We start from the raw sequence: 22,799 nt of genomic DNA, 5'->3' as shown, positions 1-22,799 counted from the left end.
TGGCCGGACGGCCAGCTCTAGGAAGGGTTCTGGTCGTCCCAAACGTCTTCCATTTGAGGATTATGGAGGCCACTGTGCTCTTAGGAACCTTAAGTGCAGCAGAAATTTTTTTGTAACCTTGGCCAGATCTGTGCCTTGCCACAATTTTGTCTCTGAGCTCTTCAGGCAGTTCCTTTGACCTCATGATTCTCATTTGCTCTGACATGCACTGTGAGCTGTAAGGTCTTATATAGACAGGAGTGTGGCTTTCCTAATCAAGTCCAATCAGTATAATCAAACACAGCTGGACTCAAATGAAGGTGTAGAACCATCTCAAGGATGATCAGAAGAAATAGACAGCACCTGAGTTAAATATGAGTGTCACGGCAAAGGGTCTGAATACTTATGACCATGTGATATTTCAGTTTTTCTTTTTTAATAAATTTGCAAAAATTTCTACATTTCTGTTTTTTTCTGTCAAGATGGGGTGCTGAGTGTACATTACTGAGAAATAAAATGAACTTTTTTGATTTTTGGAAAATGGCTGCAATGAAACAAAGAGTGAAAAATTTAAAGGGGTCTGAATACTTTCCGTACCCACTGTACCTTCACTGTTACCTAGTAGTAGGATCCATAGCACTTGGTGAGTCATGCACAACATCTGATGGCAAAAATTTTAACTATCCCTTTAACAAAAAAAATCCATATTTTTGTATACATTTTGTGGGTATAGATCAAGGTTATGAAAGAGGTCAGAGGTGGTGTGAATCCAGGCCAGAACTAATAAATGGAGCTGGCCCAGTGCCAGATGTGAAAACCGGATCCTCAACAGTATCTTAGAGACTCTGGGCCAGATCCAGTATGGAACTGGTCCAGATCTGGCCCACATTTGGGCCCAATGACTACATAATAATTGTCATCCGTTCTGGAGCTGGACCAGTGCCGGCCCAGATGTGAAAACCGGATCCGAACCGGCATTGGCCCGTTGTGCTAAAGAACTTATGAAGGATCTGGGCCAGATCTGGGCTGCATGATTTTAGCTATAGACCGGAAAGCCTCTATCTCCTAGTGTTTTCTACCTGGACTCAGGGATGCATGAGGGATTATAAAGTGAAATGATAATTCTTTACCTTGTGCTAACAAGCGTATCTTAGTTTAGCTGTAAAAACAAAACAAACCTCAGGTCAGACAATCCAACCCAGCAAGCAATTTCACGGTTAAAAGACGTCTAATAGACGTCTAAACAGAACCCAACCATCTAGGCTAAAACAGGGCTGAATTTGGGCTGTCAGTGAAAAGTTGATAGACGTCTAACCACAGCCCAAGAATAGACCAAATACACAGCTTTTAAATGACCACATATCTACCTCTAATAGACAATAGTGGCTAAAGGGTTGTTTCTACTCAAACAAAACAGGTTCTCGCAAATGGTAATCCGTCCAAACAAGTTAAATATAAAGATTTTATTAAGAAAAAGGATTACAACGTAGACAACTTAAGATAATACAACATAATGAAAATATAAAGGAATTATTGCTAAAATATTATAAATACAAAACAGTTCATATATATTATGAAAATACAAACAATTTTAACAACATGCGGTAATAAAAACATAAATAATGATAAAATAAATTGGTTGGCTACATCCAAATCTAGGTCTTCATCTACGCTGCTACTTGATGCAGTAAGAGCATCACATGGGTCTCTCGGTTGGTGCCAGCCTCTCGGGTAAATGGGATCCATAACTGTTGAATATGTAAGAATATGAATATAAGTAAACATTATAATTTGACTATGATGACTGTTTTCCCATAAGACATGACTACTATCATCAAATGATTTTAAATGAAACCATACAGTATGTTTGTAATTATCATTCTAATGAAGGTTAAAAAAACGTTTTTAATTTAAAAGTATTTATTACTGACCCATTTATCTCTGTGGAAAACATAAAGATACTTGAACAGGACACATGTTTTAGCCATGTTGCATTAGAACAACCAAATAGAGAAAGTTGCTTTTATTCTTTTGAGAGAGCTATGTGTGGTGAATGTAAGTGTTCTGTTCTGAATATTTATTGTTGTCTTTGCAGACTGTATGCTGGAGAATTTACAATAAATATTTAGTGTCAAAAGTCAAAAACTCATATTTTCACATCATAATAATCTAGTGAGTAAAATATGTGTGGCTTTCATTACAAATTATAATAGGTAAGGTTGTACATGTTTTATGTTAACCCCTTCTGAATTCAGATAATACAGAGTTTGTGAGGGCACGAGGAAACCCATGGGTATCACGGAGTAACGTTACAGTAACATTAAGTTACACTTGCATGCAGCATGTTAAGCTAACCACAATGTTCCTACACATTAACATATAATGTTGATAAATAATGAAGACATGTCAAACAAAGACACAGATACTTACAAGACCAAAGTAAATGTCTTTTCGCTTCCACTGTTTGCAGTAAACTCTCGCCCGTTGCTCGCTGAAAGGCCGAAATCGTAACGTATCCCTCGTTTAAAAAAGGCGGATGTCTTTATTGTGAGTTCTGGCCATCCCTGATGTCCAGAACCCTTTAAAGCAAGTATATCCAGCTGCAGACCGCAGAAAAACGTGACGGAAGTTGACCTTTCAAATATGGCTTGTCCCAGAAGACACCGCGCACAAAACGTGATGACGTTCATCTCGGCTTACGTACATGATAGACCCTAATGCAAACCATTTTATTCTTTAGAAGCCAACAACAGAACTATAAATACACTTCTCAGAAGTTTTTAGGCGAGAAATCAACTGTGTAGATTTCAAATATTGGCAGTTTTACGAAAATTGGCAGCGAATCGAAAATGTTTTCAAACATTTTCAGAGTTGAGAAGCTCCGTAAGTGCCGACCACGGTGCCGATGGGTGTTATATAGCTGCAGTAACGTTACCGGCTGCACATCAACACAATGGAGGATATCCCTATCTGCTCGGCCGATGTGCGCCGCTGTAGGGTTAACCGGTCGACATGCATATAATCAATAACTTTAGGCACATACCCTGGTTGGGGTAAGAGGAATATACTTCGGGGGGCTGTCAGGAATAGCTTGCTAGCTACGGTTAGCTCCCCCAGGCCCAGTCACACAGACCACTGCAGCCAACACAGCGGACGTGTCCAGCAACAGCTGATAATGTTCGTACCGCTGTTATTCTGTCAATAAATTCTCAGTAATGTTAAGTTTTAACCTAAATCGAGACACATCTGGCTCGTGATGTAATATTACAGAATATTCTTGGTTTGTGAAACTTAAAATCACTTTGGAAGAAATAAAATATACAACAGTGGTATGAATTGAAACATTGCCTTATTATTATCATTAGGCTATTATAAATAAGTATTTGCAGGAATTATAGTATAATTAATAATATATAATTATAGCATATTAAATATTAACCAATGCAAACTGATTACTACCTTGACACTTGACACCTCTTTTTTTACGGCTCTTTTTTTTATTTAACAACTATGCGTGGGCCGAGCGGTCGAGACAAACGTCATCACGTTTTGTGCGCGGTGGCTTCTGGGACAACCCATATATGGAAGTTCAACTTCCGTCACGTTTGTCTGGTTTTTATATACAGTCTATGGTTTGTATGCGGGCTGCAGCTGGACCCTTCTCCTTTAAAGGGCTCTGCTGATGTCTAACTTTCAAGTCTCGCGTTGCCAGTAGTCATGTGTCAGTAGGGCTACAGCTGCCATCTAGCGGTTGAAAATAGTAATTGCATTTTGTTAGTTTGTTAGTTAATGTAGTGAACGTTACAGCGAAAATAAAGATAATTTCAATGTTTCAAACGTTTACTTGCATTTGATGAAATGATATCACGCACCTCAACAGCTGCATCGGGTGAAAACTACATGTAACCAATTTGGTCTGAAACAGGGCTACAGCGAAGCCGTTGATATTAGACCACTAATCGCCTCTATTTCTCCGGGTGGGCTAAAAGCAGACTCTAAATAAGAGCTAAATCGTGGCTACAGATAGACCATGTCAATGTAATGACACTTAATATCTTGTAGATATTATTGACATTGCAAAAATAATGGGATATCAACCATCTCATGTGCTGCCAGGGCAAAAACCCACTTTTAATCATTTTTGACTTTTCTGACTAAAAGTGGGCTACATAGCCGGTCTGTCTATGAGCTAAATCGTGTCTACGCACAGGCTGCACGTAAATCATGTGTAAGAAATGAAACAAAAAACTTTAATCACTGTAGACCTTGCTTAAATGATGGAATATCATACACATTGCAAGTTATTTTGGCAGAAACGTCATGTAACCACATGTAAAGTTATTGCGGCTAGAAGTGGGTTAACTCATAGCCGGACTAAATCAGGCCTATAGTAAACCTAGACGGTGAAATGACGGCTATTGCTTGCTTGGAAGGACTACAGTGGACTCAAAACAACTAGGAACACAATATGAAAATAACATGATCAAGAACATCAGCTGCATTTTCCTACAGTAGTTTTGCATTTGTTTCCGTTGAGCAAATGAAAATGCATGATAAACTTTGCCTTTCAACCAAAATTTTTTTTTACCCATGAAGGACACAAAGCTCTTCTGCTATATTGACAGTAAACAGGAGAGCAAGATAGGTTGCTTTATGTTTTGGGTTTGACTGAGGTTTTTCCCTGATGAGCAGTTTTTCTTTTCTTTCCTGTCAAAAGCCTGTCCATCTTGTAATTGACATGTTATTTTACTAACTCTTGCTAACCTAAATATTTATTATGGCTGCAATTGAAGATTTCTTTTGTTTTTCGGCAGTTAGTCTATATAATATTTGAAAATAGAGAAAAATGCCTGTCGCAATTTCCTAAATAATAATAATAATAATAATAATAATAATAACACTGTATTAATATATCATTTCATACATAAAGATGCACAACACAGGCATATGCAATAAATAGGAACAATAAAAAAAATTGTAGAAAGGATTTGTTTTAAATACACAAATAAAACAGATATTTAAAACATAAACAATTGTAATCGAACAATTAATACTAGTAGATGACCAATATGTTTTTTTTAATGGCCGATGCCGATATTTAGAGAGCAGGACAGATGATGGCCGATATATAATACCGATATCAAAACAAAGAAAACTCATGTATAATTCCATTATTCCACGAAGAGTACAATCTAATACATGGTTATCTTAGCCAGTAACATGTTGTTTTAGATTATTTTTTAAAATTAATTAATGAAATAGAAAAATACATTGGGTTCTGCTTTAGATTTCAGAATGTGACTAGTGTTTAAGGGAGAGCGGGGCGCAGTTTATAAAAAGTGACGTCATTCAACTGCATTATTCTCTACAGTATAACAATATATATTTAACGCTAGCTAGAAATGGTTTTAGTTATGATTTGCTGTCATTTAGGATGATATTTGGACCTTGTGAATGCAGGTATGGGCCGATGCAATTATCTCAAAATGGCAGAAATCAGCCCCATTAATCAGCTGATTGATTAATCTGTCTATTGCTCATTAATACTATAGGTGAAGTTAAAATAGTAAAAGTCCAAGATGGGGCCTTTTTTACAGTATACTTTTTGTAATACCTGCATAGCAGTAAAAGCACAGTTGATGATAATAATAACAGTAATTTCCAGCAATCCAAAGCAGCAATAAATGTTATCACACCTGTGATTCATAAGTCAAAATGTCTGCAGTGAAAAAGATTTATTAAACTCTTGTCACAAGCATAGAGCCAGATTTGGATGCTAATGGAGACACCAGTGAGGTTTTCATTATTAAATACCAAATGTTTCTGATTATTCTCTGTAGATCTTCAGTTCAGGCTTGATGAGCGAACGGCTCACAGCAGTCTAGACCTCTTCAAGAAAGACACTGCCGTCATCTACCGCATGCTGGGTCTGGACCCCAGCCATGCACAAGACACCCCTGAGCGTTTCCGTTACTGGGCCGTTGTGTTTGGCGACAAGAAGATCAGCAGCGGACGGCACTACTGGGAGGTGACTGTCAAAAAGTCTCAAGAGTTTCGTCTGGGTGTGGCTGAGGCACTAATGTCCCGAGATGACTGCGTGGGCACCAACAGCTCCTCCTGGGTGTTCGGCTACGCTCAGCGCAAGTGGTTTACCATGACCAGCAATAAGATAGTTCCCTTGATGGTGGTGGGCAAGCCGGACCGCGTAGGCATCCTGCTCGACTACGAAGCAGGCCTTTTGGGGCTGGTAGACATCGAAAAACCCGCGATCATTCACACCATCAGTGTCCAGTTCAAGGGTCCCCTCTGCCCCGCGTTTGGTATTTGGGACGGGGAGCTGCTCACACACTCTGGCCTGGAGGAACCTGAAGGCCTGAAGTGAAGCAGGATGAACTATGATTGTGACGGCCGTTATAAGCTTGCGTTTGGCAAGATGGCAACATTTATCACAACAGTGCAAGGAACAAAAGCAATATCATTGTGTGAATCATTTACAGTTTAATTGCAGGTGATGGTCGATTTGACCGTGGTCCAGTTGGTTCATAATCATGACTCTTAACAATGCAAGTTTTGTGTATATCGTCCAGCCTCAGGCAATCATCAGAAGCTTTTTGTGTGTGTACCTACCTCTCAGATTAAATGATGTGAAAAGGATGTGTGGTTTGTTTTTGAGAGGAACATTATAGCCTCTTTTCCATTACTGGTACCAGCTCAACTCGCCTTGAATCAACTTGGTTTTAGCCCGCTGTCCTCAGTTATGCATTGCAGATAGTACCCAGAGATAGTACCCCTCAATGTAGCTGGACGTCATAGCAACGCAACTACCGCGACGTAATGTTCAACGCGACCCCCCCACCCCCACCCCCACCCCCCACTGTCTCTTGATTTAAGTAAAACATTTCATATATAAATATAAATATAAAACTTTCTGTTGTTGCCCTCTGTCTGGTGCACGCAATGTTGATGCAGTGAATAGTGACGATTCTCTCTGACCAATCAGTGGTCTGCAGTGTTGTCACGTCAGAGTGCTGTTATGTGTAAAGGCGAGGCGAGTTGAGCTGGTATCATGCGGTGGAAAAGGAGCTAAAGTTCGTTTAAGCTCTGTTCTGGTATTACCCACACAGTTACAAAGCTGTACTCAACACAAAACCTTTTTCATTCTCATGTATATTGTTTAATAAAATAACTTCACTGAAAGTGCTTTCACATTTTATACTTTTATTTACAGCAGGATGATACATATTTACAAAGACATAAGATGCAATAATATGAGATGATTTAAGTGTAGAGTATTACATTTTTATCATATGATTTAGTTTGCATTTAGCACTGTTAAATATACACTATTAATCCTATGGTGGTTGAGATTCTCGGGACACTGCATACTAACAAACAAAAGCTTTACTTTTCATTATGTCAGAAACACTTCTACACACTGTCTAGTTTCCAACAGTCATTTGCATAAATTGAATAATATATTTTGTGTAAGAGTAACTCAAATGTTCCCAGCGCATAAGACGCACAGATGTTTCCGAACAAAAAAGGTAATTTTAATGAAGCAAGAGCAATTCCTCCAAAAATAAAACAATAACCACATAAACTCATTGTAACAGCAGTGAATAAACTGGACTATATGAGCGTCAATGAACTGGCATAAACTATAATGAAACCTCCAGTGCTACAGGCACAAATGCAAGTGAATCACCTCCTGTTGAGGTAGAATAATTAATAAAGCAGCTTTGGGAATATTTATACAGTTATTACACAGGGGGCATAAAATCCCCTGATTAAATGACATACTAATGAAGCAAAATAGATGTCAATATTAAAAAGAATAAATAAACACAATATATAAGATATTTACATCTCTTAGTGGCATTCTCTATCAAAAGCTTAGCACAAACGGTTTATTAATATTGCAACACAAGCCAAATCATGGCTTAAATTAATGTAATTTTTCTCCACACAAGCAACGCATGGCCTGTATTTATTGTGCATTGTCGATATTTTACAATGTTGAAAGATTTCTCCAGTGTGCAGAAAAGCATTAAAAAGGGATTTAATCCTGCACTGTATAGCTTTCTAAAGCTAAAGGACAACCCCCACATCATTATTATAAAACATCTATTACCACATTTAAGATACACCCATTCATTCTTCGTGTCTCTCAATCATCCTGTGTCATTTCAGTTCTCTCAGGTGCATAATGAAATAGATTAATTTCCATTTTCAAACCCTTATGATCCCTTGTGGTTTAAACAATGCTCTTCAACGTATCCAGCGTGGGCTTCTGCTCCTCTGTGTCGCCTGGTGGGTCGCTGTCATTGTACACACACTGGTACTCTTGCAGGACTGAAACAACAACATCATGGCCAAACTGCATGGCGTCATCCAAGGGTGTGTTCCCCCATCTGATAGATAACACAATACAATATTGAAATGGATGGATTGTTGTGTTTGAATCTAATATCAGATGAATAAATTTGTATTCAAAATGCCTACCTGTCTTTCATGTGGGGATTCACTTTACATATTTCAGTTAGAAAGATTACAGCTTCTACATGACCTGACAGACAAAAGTGAGAATCCCCAACGGCATATTTAAGTTATTCCTGTTTGAATATCAAAGCTGAGATTACTGAAGAAATGAATTAACTAATAATGAAGAGTCACCTTCTGCTGCAGCAATGTGGAGCGCTGTGCGAGAGTCGTAGTCTCTCTGCTCCATGTTCACAGCTGAAAGGGCAAATCTGGAGGGGTAACAAAGGAGCAGACGAGACGAGAGGGAACACACATGGAAAGGTTAATTCGAGTGATGGCGAACTGTCAGAAACTCTGCGGAGTGCTGGAGTGGGGGGACTTTTACATATACATGAATGTCTGTTACATTCAACCTCTTGTCAAACAAGTTCACACGATGCTGATTAAACCTATCACAGTCAGGTAAATCTCTCTGTATTTGCAGTATACCAGAGTTTTTAAATCTGGTGTCTGTGGCAACATGCCAGCGCTGATGCAGCAGTAATGCTGTGTTTTATGTCAACCAGCAATGATTGGTTTGCCAGGGGCAACCCAGAGTCCCTCCTTTCCACCATAGCTGAAAAAAAAGGTAAATTGGAGAGAATGTGTATGACTGATAACTGTTTTTTGTTAATTAAGATTGGATAGTTGTGTATATGTGTGTGTATTGGCTTGTTTGCAGTCATGCCAATAAAGCCACTTGAATTCAATTTGAACGGAGATGACGCAACTCTTTCTCTACATGGCTCTGGAGCAACTGCAGCCACTGTGCAGGCTCATTAACTCAGCGTTTCAGAGGATGGATTATCAACTGTGACGACAAAAATGGACATCCAAAGGTGTAGCTTTTCCTCGTTAGAGAGCACTATGAGAAGACAAGGTTACGGAGGGCAGACACTGATGCCATGTCAAGGACAGGTTGGTATTTGTAAACTATTTGGTGTAGGTTGTGTAGCTATTACATTTACTATGCCTAAATAATGGATTATTGTCCATTATTGGTAACATTGGAAATTTCTCTGTATTTTTGTAACTATTTCTGAACATGACCTGTGGGCGGGCTCACCTTTAGGCTTAGCTTAGCATAAAGACTGGAAGCAGGGGGAAACAGCTCTGCCCGACATGTTATTTCTTGGTTGGGCGCAGTGACTTCCTTCATTTTTTTTGTACAGATTAAACAAACGAGAAATAACAAGTGCTTTTTTAAATGTATTTTTTTTTACCTTTGGACAGTGTATTAGTATTAGTTCCTGTATTTATGCTAAGCTAAGCTAATCTGCTCCTGGCTCCAGCTTCATATTCAAGTACACACTTGATATGGAGGTATTTTTGCTTCTTTTCATCTAACTGTGCCTTTAAGATTACATCATCCTGTACACTGTTGTGAGTACTTGTCTGGTGTCTGTTTTTACTTACCTCCTCAGAGAAGAGAGGTCACCACTGTAGGCTGCAAACATCAGATTTACCACTGACTTGTTCTAATGAATCAAAAGGCAAACATAAAAATGTTTCAGCAATATTTCTAACTCCAATTAGCATATATGTTACACACTCTGCACTCTGCACTGAACTTACTAAATCATCATCTGATCTTCTTCTGGGGTCGTGTTTTTTAGTAAAGTGTCTCAGGTTGTCATAATTGTGGAAGTTGAAGTGAGACACCAGCTCCTATTGAAACAAAAGTTGAATAAGATGGAATATTTGAAGCATACAGATATAGACAAATTAGACAAAGACAAATCAATAAAACTGTGATGGCGACTGCATACCTGACAAAAGTGAATGCCACGAACGCTGTTTCCAAGCCGATCCAAAGGTGGGGACCAACACATCATGCCCATGACGTTGGGGACCACCAGCAGAACAGCACCTGAAACGCCAGATTTAGCAGGCAAGCCCACCTGAACAAGAGGAGCAAACAAAAGGTCTTATTTAAAAATTAGACAGTACTAGAAACCTTGATTCAGCATCTCATGACGAGCTACCAGTCAGAGTAACAATGATTTCAAACAGATCCTTGAATTCGCCCTGACTTACGTGGAAAGCAAACTGTCCGGAGAAGTCGTACATGCCACAGGAATGCATGAGACTCAGGGTGTTGCGAACGGCTTCGGCGCTCAGCACACGCTCGCCTGTGATTGGACAAATACCTCCGTTGGCCAGTGTGGCAGCCATAACGCTTCCTGACTCGCAGGTCACCTCAATTGAGCACAGCTGGCACAGAAAAACAAAGAAATATAGACTTTTTGAACTGGAGAGACATATAGAACAGGAAATACACTGGTTTGCTTTATTGCAGAGAATACCAAATATCGATACCAAATATCACAGTACAACCAGCAGCTGGTTGTCTTAGCTTAGCATAAAGACTGGAAACGGGGAAACAGCTAGCCTGGCTTTGTCTAAAAGTAAGATAATCTGTCTTCCAGCGCAATCTAAAGGTCACAAATTAAAATGTTATATCTTATTTGTTTAATCCATCCAAAAACCATCTAAAAAGCCAGACTATCAATCTCCTCGTGTAACACTTGACCAGCAAGCAAAGACATTATTTCCCCAAATATCAAATGTTTCCTTGAAAGCTTCATTCACAGAATACTACCATGTTAAAGACAACGAGTGTTACCTGAAAGTAGAAGTCAAGGGCTGCTGTCATATCAGCATTGTCAGGAAAGCACTGCAAGGAATAAGATCAGAATCAGCACACATTGAGGATGTTCAATTTATCTGAAAACCTGAACACTGAACAAGCACTAGAGGTGAGTAAACATGAAATACCTTATAAAACTCACCCTTTTCTCTTTGAGGTAATAACCAATTGCATAATTCCTATCACCGGTTTCCCTCTCTGACTGGAAACTGCAAGAACACAACAGGTATTAGAAAGTTGCATTTCACATGACACGGGACAATAAGGTTGCATTTCCTGAAGCACAGTACTCACGTTGCATTGCTAAATCCCACATACTCCATACCAGCCATGCTTTTCAAGAACTCCATCACCTGCAATATATTTACACATGGTTCAGTAGTGAGGCCAAACAAATAAGAAAAGTTTGAACATGACAAGTATTTACTCACACAGTCAAACTTCTCGGCTGTATTTGAATGAGGCTGTGAACAGAGGGGGAAGAAAAGTTTTAAGTATGCCAACAGTCAGTGAGCCCCTATAGATGGCAGTGTTTGAGTAATTTGATGTCAAAGCATAGTCCTGGTCTTGGGTGGGCGTCGAGGTACATGATGTTTTTGTACGTGTCAGTCCACGTGTCAATGTGCACATTGTGGCCTGGGGGCTGTTTATGGCTGTGCTTGAATTTCCCTGACCAGAAAGGATCATTACCAAGTTGTAAAGTTACCAAACAGGGAAGGTAGTCACATTCATATTTAATGACTCTACCTATAAAGGTTAAAGATGATATCAAATATTACTGTGACTTACAGCGATAACCTGAGGCTAAACCTCATGGAACAATAAAGGATTTGATTTTATGCCTTTCCAGGAAGTTGCTCTGCCAACTCGTTTTTGAACATATAAATGTGTGACATTTAAACTTTTGCAGGTATGGCTGTTCCCACAGCGGCATGCATGTTGCAGAAAGTTAAAAACAGTTGTTATCAGTTTTGTACTTTCTCTTACCTTATCAGTATGTATATAAATTATAAGCAAATATAGTAAGCAAACTATGTTCAAACAGTATTGCTCTCTTCAACACACACAAACATAAGCGAGCATCACTACCTGACTCACATATGATAAGAAGTCCAGAGTATCTCTTCAGTCAGCTGGAAAACTTCAGGAAAGCTCCACAGAGGCAAAAAACAAAACCATGTATGGCTAACCTCCCACTGCCCCCCATTTTACAGTAAGGCCAAAGCACATAGATAAGTAGGGCGGCTGGTCAGTCAGATGGTGATGAACATAGTCCAGCTGCTACGGGCACCAAGTAAACAGCTAATAGATGACTCATTAAAAAGTACAACATCACCAATGGTTTTAGCTTTAAGAAAAAGAGGCTAGCATTCTGTGGCTTCTCACAGGGCTTGAACTCAGACCAATGGCGCACTTGTTTAGACCATAATAAATATAATTTTCAGAACCAGTAAGATTACAGCATTGTCAGATGTCTTTGTACCTTCCACTAAAAAAATAATGCAAATGTTGTCTCAAGTATGGTGTTTGTTTTAATGAGTGAAATGTGTCAATAATGACACAAGAGGAAGTGGTATCATCAACTTTATAGGTGGACAAAGAAACATGTCTGTTCAGATTCTTGTTTTACATCATTACTTTCGAAGACCCTTCAGTGATACTGGTAATAATTAAAGGGCAAAAACATTTAATGAGGTCTAGATTTAAAAACCAAGAGAATATTTGTGGGCATGACCGGATACTTCCTGAGATGCCATGCTTTGTTTTGCCCTGACAACCAACTGTGTAGTAAGTTTAGTGTGTATATTGTAAAAAGAAAACCTCTGCATTCAGTAAGCATCTACAATTACATCATACATTCATAGCTGACAAGCCTTTAAAGTTTACCTTAATTAAAGAACTGATGACAATAGCTCCAGCATTCACCATTGGGTTGTGTGGTTTATCTGCACAAAAAGCAAGAGCATGTTATAACTCATTTGCCCCTAACCAATAAACTGCTGATATTAGAGGGGCTATTTCATCAGGGTAACATCATAACATCAACTGATAAACTGAACACACACACCCTACAATCCTGTTTGCTTAAGAGGGGAGTGCGTAATAACAAGTGGCTATTTAGCTTAAAGTCCATCTGGACAACTTTTTTTCCTAATAAAATGAGGGATTGTTCTTGCACTTGCACATTTTGCCAACAACCAGAGCCTGTTGACATAACAAGGGCCAGAGTTGCCAACATTTCTCAGTTACATTCAAGTGGAGCCAGTGTGTTTTGTGCAGTTTTGCTTTTTACAAAACTAGAATTAATCATACGTACACTCAGTATTATTGCTACTGCTTGTGTAGAGAGTCTCAATTACACTTATCACTTACCTTCCTCATTTAGAGACAGTTTGTTGAACTTGAATCCACTGGGCTCTTTGCCCACAAAGTGATGAACATGCTCAGTGCCGAACTCGTGCACTGCGATGGCGTACTCCAGAGGCTTCACACACGACTGCAGACAGAAGGGAACCTTTGTGTCACCCACAGAGTGTCTGCATGGCATGAGGATGTGATGGAAAACAGTTATGGAAACAAAACAAAAAAAAAACAAAATAAAAACATGGAGGAGTGTTAGTGAGGCAATACACCTGGGTGATGTTTTCAAAATGGAAACATACATTAAAGATGTTACTGTACCTCTGTCCATCGATTGTGCACAGAGATACACCCCACAGATCAGGGCTGAACTTAGCCAGCTGAGGAATGTAATTAGCTACCTGCATGATGACGTGAAACACATGTGAGTGTAACTGTAGTGAATGAGCAGACACTGAATTAGTATGTGTGTGTTAGTGTGTTACTTACTTGTCCAACCTCCTGCTGTTGTGCACTATCATACATCTTATTAATCTGCTGGGCAAACTCTTCAAAGTCCGGGATGATGAACTTTTTTCTGAAGGCCTTAGTCAGCAGCATGATGTTGTTGCCCACGCATCTACAGGAGGACACATGATTGAACTGACGTCATGAAGAGACTTGCAAAGAACTTCAAATACGGATGCTGCAGTTAGTGTCAGTATTAGATTTATGTTTTCTAATTCAACTACAATACCATTACAGAATTGTAAATGCTGAAAAACACACATCAGACATAAAAATTTTTCTGAGGCAAACCTGCTCTGGAATAGCTTATTGGTAAACTCCTTAAATGGTCGGTTTTATCAAACAAACAAAAAAACATATTTAGTACTTACCCTTAGTTGCATTTGAAACATGTTTTACGGTAAAACATTGCCCTGGTTACTTTAGTAATACAATTTCCATTTAAACTACTTTCTACTGAAAAAAACATTCACCATAAAACATTTATTGTACCAGGGTGTAATAATAATAATAATAATGATAATGATAACTTTATTTGTATAGCACCTTTCAAACAAGAATTTCAGATCAAATTGCTTCACATGAAAAAAGACATGAACATAAAAACAGGGATAGAATGCTATCCATGCTAAATCATGATGGAAAATAAAACCCACAAAATAATAATTATACAAATAAAGTAAAAAAATAAAGAATACATACAATGCATAAAATCAAGTTAAATGCAACATTTTAAAAGAATTGCAGCTGTGCATTAATGCAAAGCAAAGTGCAAAAAAAGAGTCATGGCTAGTTAAAGGCTAAAATGAAGAAATACATTTTTAGCTTTCTCATATTTAGCAAGCTGGCTTCCCTGATATCTATCTATGGTGAGTGTGTTCCTTAGCTTTGGGGCGTAACTGACAAAGGCTGCGTCCCCTATTTTCTTTCGGCTGTTTCAGGTAACCTCCAATAAACAAGCAGTAGATGATTGCTGTGTTCTTTAAGGCAAGTCCTATCCCATTAAGGGCTTTGACTTTAAGGAAAAGGACGTCTATGAAGGTTCTCAGTCATCCAGGTCATAGTTATTCAAGGAGGATTAAATCAATGTTTCACCTCTCCTCCAAGAAGCTTCTTCTGCTCAGAACAGTTGCCCTTGATTTAACTCCTCTTGGATAATCAATTCTAAATGTTACAGGAAGCCAGTGCAAAGCAGCATAACCTGGACAAATGTGCTCTCTCCTTTTCGTTCAGGTCAATAGTCCAACTGCAGTGTTTTGAATGAGCTGGGAGGCTTGTAAAAAAGTGCTTCACAGTAATCAAGTCAACTTGAAATCAAGGCATGAACACACAGTTAGTAAGACCAACCAACAAGAAGACTGATTAAGATATTGTGGTCAAATGTATCAAACACTGCGCTTAGGTCTGAGAGGACAAGAACTGAGACATTATTTTCATCAGAGTTTAGTCTGATGTCGAGCAGTTTTAGTGCTCTGGTATGTTTCAAAGCCTGGTTGAAATTCTTCCAGGATATTATTTTCTTTACTGCAACTACCTTTTCAAATATCCTATTAATGAATGTAATGTTAGATATCCAATAGCTTGTCAGTGCATTACAGTCTAGGACTGGTTTCATGATCTGTTTTGAAGCTGTTTTGAAGCTGCATTATAATGTTCAGGACATGACTTTGAACACTGTAAATGTTGTAGGTAAAGGTGGAGGTCGAGGAGTTACTGTCTTGCAAAGCTCAGTTACAGTTTTTCTCAGTCGCTTTTGGTGCATTTCTCAGATCAGAATTGAAATTCTCAAAACTAATTGTTCAACCTCCACATCATCTTGTCACTTGTGCACATCATAAAAGCACTTTCTCATTGTTTTAAACAAATGACTTGACACACTGATGCAACTGCATTATTCTCTACAGAATAATAACATATATTTAACGCTAGCCAGTAATGGTTTAGATTAGATTTGCTGTCATATAAGATGATAGATCGGCCTTGTGAGCGCAGGTATCGGCCAATGCAGATTATCTCAAAATGCCTGATGATCGGTCTATCACTACAATTCAGAAGAGTGTTGTACAGTTAGCAGGCTTGCTAATGGGGAGAGCTACAGGCTGGTATGGCTAATTTAATTTCTGTAAGTGAGATGTAAGTGTTGTTAATTATCTAACACTGAGTTATAGGTATAGTTTTATGGCTAGATAACTTTTTTTATAATTAGCAAGAACACCAGGATTTTAACCATCACCCTCCTGTCTTACACTTTGCTTTTTTCTCCTCTGGAAGTCAGTCCACCCATTTGCCAAAAGGTTTAGACTCAGTCACTGACACTGGTTCTGCCTGAGAAATGTTTGTATAACTGAAACTCAAATCAATTTCCATTTATTTGAAATGCTCAGCTCCTTACTGGGGTTTGTCTTTTTCCCCCCATCACACTGGATTCAGAGTGACCTGCTTTGGTCCAATTAACACCTTAAGGGTAAACAAACACACCTGCTTATATCAGCAGATCCTAATAGTTATAATAGCTTCATTGCTAAAATTGGTCAGCAACTCTGTATGCTCTCGAGAAATGGTATGTGCATTCCGTCACACTTGGTCTCAACTAAAATATCCGGCCTGCAGCCCTCACTAATCCAAGGCAATGCTAGCGTGAGGTTTTGGGACACCAGGAGAAGAGAGTGGAGAGAGCTTGCATTATTCATATGGGTCATTTTCTAAAAAAAAAGGAAATAGCTCTCTCTATTTCTAGAACCATATTTTTAGTGAGCTCTTGAGTGTTCTCCAGGAAAGGATGAAGTTGGACACGGCCAATTAAGTTTAACAAAGACAAGCAGACTGTGTAACCCTCGTCTGTTCCAGGTTAAAGGATTAGATTGAGTGAATTACACTTGGAAATTATACTGTTTGGACAACAGTCTGCATGGGGCTTACAGATCTGTTGAGTCTTCTGATGTAATTGCCACAGTCTGGAGCTCAACCAGAATGATGCCCTTTCATTGACAGCCCCGGAGACCCCCTGTGTCTGTTTTTGTACCCTCTACCGCTTTGGCTGGCATGTGTGCACGTGAATTTGGTTAGTAGCAGCTGTCACCCGTAAAACGCCTGTCTCTGTCAATCTCTTGGATTTAAATAGCGCTGACCACAGATTACTGCTCCTATTACTCCTTCGCGTAACCGCAAAAAAGTACCTCACCTTAGTAACCTGACCTAACTTTGCAGCTTTTTTTCTTTTTTCCCATTACTTCATTGGGAGCATCCTCAAATTCATTAGCAGTTCTCACAAACTAATTTGAATATTAAAATTCTAAGCACTAGAAAATCTACTTGAAACATTATAATAAACACCATGTAAAACTGGTTCTGCATCAGTGATAGAAAACGATACAGAGGGCATTCTGTCCAATTTTCACATGCAGGTAAAAGTTCAATACTCCTATTTGAAGAATGGCGGGCATACCTATGTCTCCATAAATAAACAAAGCTTTTCTCACCTTCTGAATAGCATCTTGTCCATCATGACTGGCCCGGTAGAGTCACGTGTGGATTGTCGCATCTGATGGACACAGTCACGCAGCCGAGGGTCAGACGTCAACAAACCAGTTTTTCTCAAAGCCTGGAGAGGAGGGCAGATGAGGTGGTGCTTAAGCAAATTAATACACAAGAGAGAAAAAGAGAGGGTCCTAGATGACAGACTTTAACACTTTGAGTCATGCACAGCTGTGATTATGTAATATCAATTTGCGGGATTTCAAACATGTGTAGATATATATATATATATAGTTAGGGGACTTCAGAGCTCAGAGGTGACAACATGGGATTGAGGAGGAAATGCAGCCGTAGACCAGATCACGGAAATCACTCTAGTAAGTCACACTTCAGGCTGACAGTCACTGTATGAACCACACGCGTCTATTTTGGGGACACCATGTGCATGACCCTCCCGACCAGAGACACTCCACAGTGTTTTTTTGAGTCATCTCATCTGAAAACTGATTCAGTGAGAACAGACCAACATGCACGCGCTGCAAGCTTGCTGTTGCTGTTATTGAATGTCTGTGAGTGATTTGTAGCTGCAGGGCATGAATTGCTAAAGTTGGGGTTGCTTATTTTAGAGATTTATCCTTCAAATGACTGTGGGCTTGCTTTCTGTTTAGGTTTATGAGAAAGTTTGCCTTCACAAATTCAATAACCACACAAAACAGACCCAGATAGGTGAATAAGAGCTCAGCTGGCAAAATATAGTGTTTCTTACTTGATATCTTTCCCAATGAAATCAAGTACACCATATGCCTGAATCTGTATATAATCAATATAAATTCAAACAGTTAGCCAATTAATTGTTTAGGCAATCGACAGAAACATGACTATTCGCTTGTTTTCTGAGTGTTCTGCGATAGCAAACTCAATATCTTTAGGACTGTTGTTCAGACAAAACAAGTAAATGTGCTTTGGGAAGTTGTTCTTTACTATTTTCTGATGTTTTATAGACCAAACAATTCATTAATATATTGAGAAAATACGCAATAAAGAATCAATTATTCAATACAATATTAAAATATAAAATTGAAAGGTTTTTGATAGAATATAAAGATCTTCCGTCTGGTGCGTTAAAATTATTATCTAGGCTCATCTACAGTATTTGCCAGGTATCTCCATCTAAACCAGGCATTAGTCTGGCAGGAAAAAATATGTATTTAAAACTATATAACAATAGCACAAAGAGTACGGTGTAGACCTGCTCTATATGAAAAGCACTATAAGATAACTGTTGTTGTGAATTGGCTCTATGTAAATAAAACTGAATTGAATTATAATTTTTTAAGGCAAGTTTGAAAATGTGTTAATAGAGTAAAACTGTTTATGCTTATTTCCCGTGAAAATCAGCCACTTCCACTTGAAGTTAGGAGTCCCATCCTGTCTTGTGATTTCTAAAACAAGAGAAACTGAAACTAACCCCATGACAATTATGTATTTTTTTAACAAGAAATATTCATATAAGATGACTTTGAGTCTAACTGACTTGTTAGAATGAATGTTTCTGCAGGTGTCTACATGACAAGGATACTCACAAACACTGTCACCATCTATGTCCTAACCGAGTCACCTCTGCAAACACATCCAGTCATCCGTGATGCGACAACAAGCCACCTGTGTTGACACATGTCTCTTCGTTCCTTTTTAAAATAAGTGACTGAGTTGCCATAGACACAGAGGCCACCAGATGTCTGTATCTGCCTTTTTTTAATGTGTCTTAAAGGTGGCATCATGTGAAGCTAAATGTGGGCAGTGATAACCTCAACATCGTGAGATATTATTGTAATTAATTAACAAAAAATAATTTAACGTGATAAATGGATGTTGTTCTGTGGTGCTGATTACTTCAGTGTCACACCTACTACATTTAGTCCTATTACATAAGAAGGTCCCTACACACATTTTAAACTTGACCCTGCATTCAGCTGGAGTAACTCCTCCATTCCTGTTGTGGGCTCCTATGTCACTCTGCAAGGTTGATTTAACTTAAGACATAGGTTCTTTAAGGAAATACAATACTGCTGTAGGGGAGAGTGTGTTCGTGTGTATGTCCACATGTGCCATGGTAAGTAAGACCCCTCCATGGCGTCACAGAGGAAGTGTGAATGTGTTGTTGACTCACAGAGATGAACTGGGAGAGGGGGATCATCTCTTTGCCATCAGTGATGGTGTAGAAAAGTAGGTCCTCCATACTCGACATCAACCTACTTCTGCTAAAACAAACAACACACAACAGGCTCCAATTTATTACAGTTTTTCTCAGTCGCATTGGTGCATTTCACAGATCAGAATTGAAATTCTCAAAACTAATTGTTCAACCTCCACATCATCTCGTCACTTGTGCACATCATAAAAGCACTTTCTCATTGTTTTGAACAAATTGCAAATGACTTGACACACTGATGCAAATGATTATTTACAATTGTCTACTTTTTCCTACATCATCAATTGCTTATGTCCTGCTGGTCACAATGAATTATACCAGTCTCTGTTGAATAATCTTACACCCCAAAACATCTAGGCATAAGTTCATTGCATTAGTCACTACATGCAAAATGGTTGAACACGTTATCAAAAATCAAAGTTAAAATACTTTATGCCTACAAGTACATAGCTATACGAAATGTTGCTTCTTACGGACCATAAACAAAGTAAGAATAGACAACAACAACATCACAATAGCAACACTTAGACCATTCTCCCACAATACCATAAATACCAGCAAACAGTAACAATACACAGTGAGCAGTAATATATATATATATATAGAACGGGAGAACGGGATAATTCATTTTCTCGTGATCACGAGATAACAAACCATAGCTGAATACAGGGGCTGGCAGGTATGTTTCTTTAGGATAATTTCAAAGCAATTACCGGTGTCACTTGTAAGCTCAGTTGGTAGAGCACAGGGCTCAGTTTGATTAGTTTGATTCATGTTCTTGTTGACTTTCTTTTTCTTCTTTTGTGTGTTATTTATTATCGTCTTCAGCAAAATTGTAATGAAGAGATTGAGGGGAATCCAATCACACATTTCCCGACGGCTATTTCAAAGGTTCCGAAAGCCATCAGGAAATGTGTAACAGTTACATGGATTCCCCTGAATGAACAGGAATTTCCTCTGCCTAGGAATGATGGAATGAGTCCAGCACGTGCTTTACAGTAATGTGAGCATGTGAAACAGTCTTTTCATAAAAACTTTGTTGAAGAGGATTATGAAAAATATAAAAAAGAAATATTTAGTCTTCAGTGAAGATTGAACACACAACCTTAAGCCTATAAGTCCTGTACTCTGCCAAGTGAGCTCACCAATGTTATTATAAACCACACTATAATTACCCTTATGGTTATCTCAAAATCATGAGAAAATTATCCCGTTATCACAGGAAAACGGAGTAAAAAAATATTTGATTAGGGCTTCCGTAGCTTAGGGCTTCCGTATATATATATATATATATATATATATATATGATATAGCATAGCTGTGATTCCTGTTCTCTCCCCTGGAATGTTTAACTTTGTACTGGTGAAAGTGATATATGCCATACAAAAAAAGTGCAGCCATGTGCATTTTCAATCATTGTCATCAAAATCTTAGCCAAAGTGTACATCAGAAAATACTTACAGAGTACACTGTTATATTGACAATATGGCTAAACATTTTGACTTGCTTGTTCATAAACAAGACACAAGGACTTGTCATTCTGATGGCACTGACAAGATCACTGACCTAAATATTTACTTTTGAAAGATAGACTAAGGATTTTGAGCCAGTTAAGGGCTTTTGCAGGTAAACCACTGTGTTGTGCCGTTTGTACTACCTGTTTCGAGAAATGCACTCACTGTTTGGCAAATGTTAAGGATGATTCAAGAAATGTACCAAAGCAACTGAGAAAAACTGTAACTCAAAACCATAAGCAGTGTATCAAGGTTTATGTCAACAACGTATACGTATATATGCTCACATATGTACATAAAAGACAATCATACAAAAATGTAAAATTTCTGTATATAGTATGTTTTCTCAGGCCAGATGGTGGTGCTGTAATTGAGACCCAAAAAATGCAGAAGACCAAATCACCTAAAATTTCTCACACAAGTCACAAGTTAATGTGCTCTACAAAAAAGCCTCTTGGACCATAAAAGCACGCCATGATGGATTTTTAATGCAAATGAGCATAATGTGAAAAACAGTCAAACTAATGTAACTTTTTGAATTTTGACTCTATCAACACCAAATTGCTGCTCCGAAGCTCTCTGCTCTGGTGATGATTGCCAGTCATCAGTCATCGCTGTGAGAAGCCTGGCAGGAGAGATGGGCTGGGATTTTGTAACTGAACTACAAGCAGGGCACGTTTACTTTCTTTGACAAAGAAAAGCATCAAAATGTGAGTCTTAAAGGTAAAACATGAGACTCATCATAGGCCTCATCAGCCAAATCTGATCATAGACAGAGACAGACAGACAGACAGACAGACAGACAGACAGACAGACAGACAGACAGACAGACAGACAGACAGACAGACAGACAGACAGATAGATAGATAGATAGATAGATAGATAGATAGATAGATAGATAGATTAGATTAGTTATCCTTCCTCTGCCCAGAGCTTTCGAAAAAGCCGCCCAGCAGCACCTCCATAGCTCTCTAATTGACACACTATGTCTTGCTTACAAAAAAGTGTAAGAAAAAAAAGACAAGTTCATATTTAATAGATAAATATTTTTGTAGCAATATCGATCTTCAGATCTCTTGAAATGAAGAAAATGAATACTGTTAAGAGTATTTCCAACATAATCTCTAACAACTGCACTTCAGACATGCTATAGGCTACAAATTGTGATTTTACTGCATCATGGTAAGTTATGAGTCTCTACAGCAGCATGAATTATTTTATGACCACTGCTTCCTCAGAAATATTATATGGGAATATTGTTGGAATAATGAATAATATTTTATCTAATTAATTAAAATTAATAAATAATAAATCTAATTAATGGAGATTTATTTGTAGACAGAGTGCATACTGTGACCTACTTTGAGTGTCCTTGGTCAGGGCCCTTCTGGTGATGAAAAGCTCTGTGGGTGTGGGGTGATGCTGCGGCCCGGCAGGGAAAAGGAACAGGTTGCTGCGTCCTGGACAAAACAATGTTGTCAGCTCCAACTCTGGCGGAGATCCCTGCATTTTTAAAAAGCTGCAAGATTCCCGGGTTAGCTGTCCTCAGACTTTTCAGGCAATGCATTGTGATAAGTAGGGC

General features: G+C 38.6%; 2 protein-coding genes across 4 annotated transcripts in view; one reads left to right on the top strand and one right to left on the bottom strand.

Annotated features, from left to right (window-relative positions):
• Nucleotides 1-6,633, top strand: part of spryd4 (SPRY domain containing 4) — a 13,576-nt gene extending 6,943 nt beyond the window's left edge. Inside the window, exon 2 of the mRNA XM_046057052.1 lies at nt 5,820-6,633. Within this exon, the coding sequence (XP_045913008.1) occupies nt 5,820-6,361 (542 nt within the window). The 3' untranslated portion in view covers nt 6,362-6,633. The remainder of the gene's footprint in view (nt 1-5,819) is intronic.
• A 547-nt stretch (nt 6,634-7,180) lies between these two features.
• On the bottom strand, nt 7,181-22,784 carry LOC123975146 (glutaminase kidney isoform, mitochondrial-like). 3 transcript variants are annotated; one of them, XM_046056356.1, is made up of 18 exons: nt 22,579-22,784; nt 19,662-19,749; nt 17,497-17,618; nt 14,000-14,129; nt 13,832-13,911; nt 13,523-13,686; nt 13,037-13,095; nt 11,581-11,613; nt 11,444-11,502; nt 11,292-11,358; nt 11,126-11,176; nt 10,537-10,713; nt 10,269-10,400; nt 10,075-10,167; nt 9,916-9,977; nt 8,653-8,729; nt 8,482-8,545; nt 7,181-8,390 (listed from the first exon to the last, which is right to left on the bottom strand). In XM_046056356.1, exons 1-18 carry the CDS (start codon nt 22,782-22,784, stop codon nt 8,234-8,236), a joined length of 1,821 nt encoding a protein of 606 aa, XP_045912312.1. In that variant the 3' UTR covers nt 7,181-8,233. The 3 variants fall into 3 exon arrangements, with proteins under 3 accessions (XP_045912312.1, XP_045912314.1, XP_045912313.1); XM_046056358.1 differs by lacking the exons at nt 19,662-19,749; nt 22,579-22,784 and adding an exon at nt 19,075-19,154; XM_046056357.1 differs by lacking the exons at nt 11,581-11,613; nt 22,579-22,784 and having other exon boundaries at nt 19,662-19,730.
• Nucleotides 22,785-22,799: the final 15 nt, after the last annotated feature.

Source organism: Micropterus dolomieu, linkage group LG08 (assembly GCF_021292245.1).
Source record: "Micropterus dolomieu isolate WLL.071019.BEF.003 ecotype Adirondacks linkage group LG08, ASM2129224v1, whole genome shotgun sequence".
NCBI lineage: Eukaryota > Metazoa > Chordata > Actinopteri > Centrarchiformes > Centrarchidae > Micropterus > Micropterus dolomieu.
Note: the sequence above shows the minus strand (reverse complement) of the source record. Positions and strands in the feature narration are given on the sequence as shown.